The 4,659-nt window shown below is 27.3% G+C and overlaps 1 protein-coding gene across 1 annotated transcript in view; it reads right to left on the reverse strand.

Annotated features, from left to right (window-relative positions):
- Positions 1–4,038, reverse strand: part of LOC111618450 (C2 domain-containing protein 3-like) — a 55,323-nt gene extending 51,285 nt beyond the window's left edge. Inside the window, exons 1-3 of the mRNA XM_023359998.1 lie at positions 4,014–4,038; positions 3,742–3,946; positions 2,380–2,456 (exon numbers count right to left, since the gene is read on the reverse strand). Coding sequence (XP_023215766.1) covers positions 2,380–2,456; positions 3,742–3,946; positions 4,014–4,038 — 307 coding nt within the window. The remainder of the gene's footprint in view (positions 1–2,379; positions 2,457–3,741; positions 3,947–4,013) is intronic.
- Positions 4,039–4,659: the final 621 nt, after the last annotated feature.

Consider the following 4,659-nt stretch of genomic DNA (forward strand, 5'->3'; position numbering starts at 1 on the left):
GACTCTTTATTTGTGAATGTGGTTTGCTCTAAGACATTATAAAATAAGAAGATTTTGTAAGGTTAAATAACAAATACAGTTATTAAAATTATTTTGTGACAGTAGAAAATAAACTAATTTATATTAAATTTACCAATATCGAGTGGCGCTGACAACGACGCCAAATGGTAGATGTTGGAACTACCGTGGAAAACACTAATATTGAGCACTTAAAGACTGCTAAATAAGACGACAACACAGAAACACAGATGTTTTAATGTTTCATTCTCTAGGATTTATGATAATTATATTAACATTTACTGTAAATGTATATATTTTAATATGATTTTATGTGCTTTAATGCTTTTATAGTGATATTACAACTTCAATATTTGTGGCGGACAGACGTAAAGTCGAATAAAATGACTTAAATTTGATTTTTATTTTTCCATATATTTATTGACAAACGACATATAATCAAGAACAACGTAACTTAAAACGACATAAGTCGAGGTATACCTGTAGTATATTTTTATACTATGTCACTCTCAGAAAAATGAACTTAACAAAGTGTACATACTGTGTAATAACTATTGAACCGAAAAATGAAAATTTATATTAAAGAATAGCTTACTGTATATAAACTTTTTTAAGACAGAAAAATTTTACAATTTATAAGATTATAATAAGGGTTAGAATATCAAATAAATACAGTAAATGAAATTATGAAGTTTGTAGAGATTGAGGATAATTAAAATAAAATTGAATTAATTTAAATTTATACAAGGGTCATTCAAAAAGTTCTAAGAATGGTGTACATATGTTTGTAGTATAATTGAAAGTTTTAGTGTAGTAGAATCTTAAATCTGTGGTATGAGCATGTGTGAAATTTGAAATCATTCTCTCAATTACTTTATTGTTGACATCTGTTTAAAAAAGATGTGTTTTGCATTATTTGCAGAATGGAAAAAAAATCTAACTTTATGCAATTATTAAATATTTTGTTAATAAAGTTTATTTGCAACAAAAACTCACACAGATATGAAAAATACTTTAGGGGGATTCTGCTCCTTTGTTTTCAACAGTTTCCAAATGGACTACTAAATTTAAACATAGTTGAGAAAGCCTAAAAGATGATCCTCCCAGTGGATATCTAAAACCAAAGTGCATCAACACCAGAAATCATTAAAAAGTTCATGATATAATTTTGCAAGATTGACAATTAAAGGTATCCTAAATTGCTAAAGCTGTAAGCATTTCAGATGAATTGGCATTTCATAGTTTGACTGAAGAATTACAGATGAGAAAACTGGATGCAAGTTAGATACTGCATTTGTTAAGAATTGAACAAAAATACATTTATGCTCAAATTTCTCAAGAGTGTCTTGACCATATCAAGAAAAATACAACCAATTTTATGTGCAGATTTCTTACCACAGATAAAACTTTGGTCTACCACTATACATCAGAAACAAAGGAGCAGTCAAAACAATAGACAGAACCTGGATGCTTGACACCAAAAAAGCAAAAGTGTTCCATCTGCAGGGAAAGTCCTGGCATCAATTCTATGGGATGCTAAAGTTATTATTCTAATATATAAAAGAGTAAAACAATAATTGAAGAATTCTAAACTAACCTTTTGGACCAATTAGACTAAAATATTCAAGAAAAGACCACAATTTTCACAGGAAAAGTTGTCTTTCACAAAGACAATGCCCCTGTTCACAGAAGTGTTCTTATGATTGAAAAAATCAACAAATTAAAGTATAATTTGCTGTAACATGCACACTTATTTACCTGATTTAACTTCATCTAATTTTTATCTACTTCCAAACCTGAAAAAATTCATTGTTGGAAGGAAATTTTCTTTAATGGGGTTATAGGAGCAATAAACAATTATTTTACAGAACTCCCAGAATCACCAGGAATAGTATAATGACTTTGGATCATCACTGAACAAAACATATTGATAATATGAGACACTATATTGAAAAACAAAAATAATTTCAAAATATATAAACTATTTTCCTATTTCATTCCCAAAACTTTTTGAATGACCCACATATGTAATATCGTATAAAAACATTACATAATACAGAAAAATCTTTATTTCATTCTTCATCTATATTGTCAATAATTCTACATAAAAAGTAGAATAGTATGAATAGTAAATATTGTTAGTTACTGAATATATAACAATTCTGTATATTTAAGAATAGCCTTCAAAATCTTGTTGTTCTCATAACATAAATCTTCAATTATAATAAATTATCATTACACATTCTTCAAACAGTAATCATTTTATAAAGGAAAATAATTCTTATCATTCATATGTAGGAAGTGCAATTTAAAATTTAAATATATAAAACTGATAGAAATTTATAATTTGAAATATATTACCTAAAATATTTTCAATCAAATCTTCTTGATTATTTTCATTAATATGTTTTGTATTTTCATTCTGCAAGAACTTTTCTCTGAAAAATTTCAATATATATTAAATTTACAAAGATCATTAGAAAATGAAAAACAAATATATTATAATCTAAGACATAAAAATTCAATTTAGAAAACTGCATGTATTAAAAACTTTTAATAAACTATATAAGTTATATTAGCTCATATATACATATATATATATAACAAAAGTAATGATAGCATATAAAATCATAATATTGAATTGAAAACAAAATTATGTAGATCATATTTTACAATAGTAATATAACACATAATATACTCTATTTCCTTGATTCTAGAATACCAACAAATTTAAGACTCACCTTGAGTTTGAAAACAAATTTTAGTATATTTTTAATAAAGAAAAATTTTTATTTATTTATTTATTTATTTACTTGATATCAACTAAATAAACAAATAAAGGATGAAAGGATGCCTAGTGTTTGATTAATTGCACTTTATAGTGCTTAAACAACAAAAACTTATAATGACATGGTTTCTGATTGGCAATAAAGAAAAATTTTTTAAATAATTAACTTTATTATGTTTTAAACTTAATAAAGTCCATTAACTAATTAGAAAAACAAGAAAATGTAATCAAATAAGTAATTTTTAGCAGTTCTATTTCCATGATCTGCATATACAGTAACTCTTCTATTAATGCTGTATTATAATGCCATCTCAAAAATCTTAAATGCTCATAATCAGCAAAGCTGATTAAAACTGATGTGACCTTTGAGTAGTAGAACTGAAAATGTATATTATTGATATATAACATATAAAATGATCTACTGACAATGATTCCTGATTATTTTAAACTGTGAATGTAAAATGCCACCAATTAGTAAGATGTAAGAGAGGATGGTCTATTTCAGATAAGTAAAAATGGGTAAATAGAAACAAATTAATATATCATTGTATATTATCAATTCTGTGATAACTGAATGAAGAAAACTGATGTGTTTTATTAAAGTCCAATGAGTAAAACTTATAGAAAATTTTATAATAGACATGTAGTTTAAAACATTATAAATGTTCCTTTCTACTTTAGTATAATTAACAATTAATTTAAGTAAGCAATAAAATAAACTATTGTCATCATTACTTTGTATAAAAAATACAGATAAAAATAAAATCATCTTTTTTTTCATTTTGTATATTCTGTATTAGTAACATTCTCAAGAAAACTATATTAAATCATATGAAAAAATAAATTGTTAAATTATTTAATATGTAAATAACATAAATTTATATGTAAATTTATTTTGATCGTATAATCAACATAAATGTCTAAATCTTACATACAAACTTCTACTTTGTAGTAATGACACTATCATTGCTTCTCTTAAACTTTTTGCTCTTTCTAATAAAAGAGTTACTAAATCTGAACTCTCTGATGGATCATCAGCTGTATACTTCATTATTCTGTGATAGTGATTCAATGAAGATTTTCCATTATCTTCACTTTGTTTAATGTTTCGATTCCTTCCTAAAGTTGATGTAATGTGCTCTGTTCAAAAACAAAAATCATTTTTGAAATTTTTGTTTTTACACATACCAATTTACAAATACCATACCAATATACCAATTTACAAATACCATACCAATATACCAATTTACACATACCAATTTACAAATACCATACAACATACACATACCAATTTACAAATGAGTCATGCGCAACAGAACAGAAGACAACAGAAGGCAATCCTGGGGTCAACTACAGAGATGCCACATACAATGCTCTCGATTCTTTTTCCCCCGCTACTCACACTAATACAAAAACAGCCCACAGAATCTGTATATTCGTGTACAGTACCGTCGCTAGCGCGGCCGGATGGCAACCTACCGCTCTAGGGAACCCGGGTTCGAATCCGAACACGTCGAAAAATCCCCAGGAATATTTCGGGGGTGGTCCGTTCAGATAAGTCGGGCCCCGCCCCTCACCACCCGACAGCCCCATTGTGGATCTGGCCGAACCCATAATGGGCTTGCAAAAAGAGGCCCTCTTAGTGCCCACAGGGCGGGAAAGAATAAAAAAAAATAAATTAAAATAAAAAATAGAAAAAGTACCTTTGCTATTCGCCTGCTTCCGTATCAATTCGGTAGNATATTTTACTGAATGCCTCAAAAAACATTAGATACATGAAACATCAATATAAACTTCCTCAGATGAGAAATTTAGCAAATTTCTTACGTGGAGAATTCTAATTCTTCAGATAG

This window comes from Centruroides sculpturatus, unplaced genomic scaffold (assembly GCF_000671375.1).
Source record: "Centruroides sculpturatus isolate CEXI.00-Female unplaced genomic scaffold, Cexi_2.0 scaffold69, whole genome shotgun sequence".
In the NCBI taxonomy this organism is placed as follows: domain Eukaryota; kingdom Metazoa; phylum Arthropoda; class Arachnida; order Scorpiones; family Buthidae; genus Centruroides; species Centruroides sculpturatus.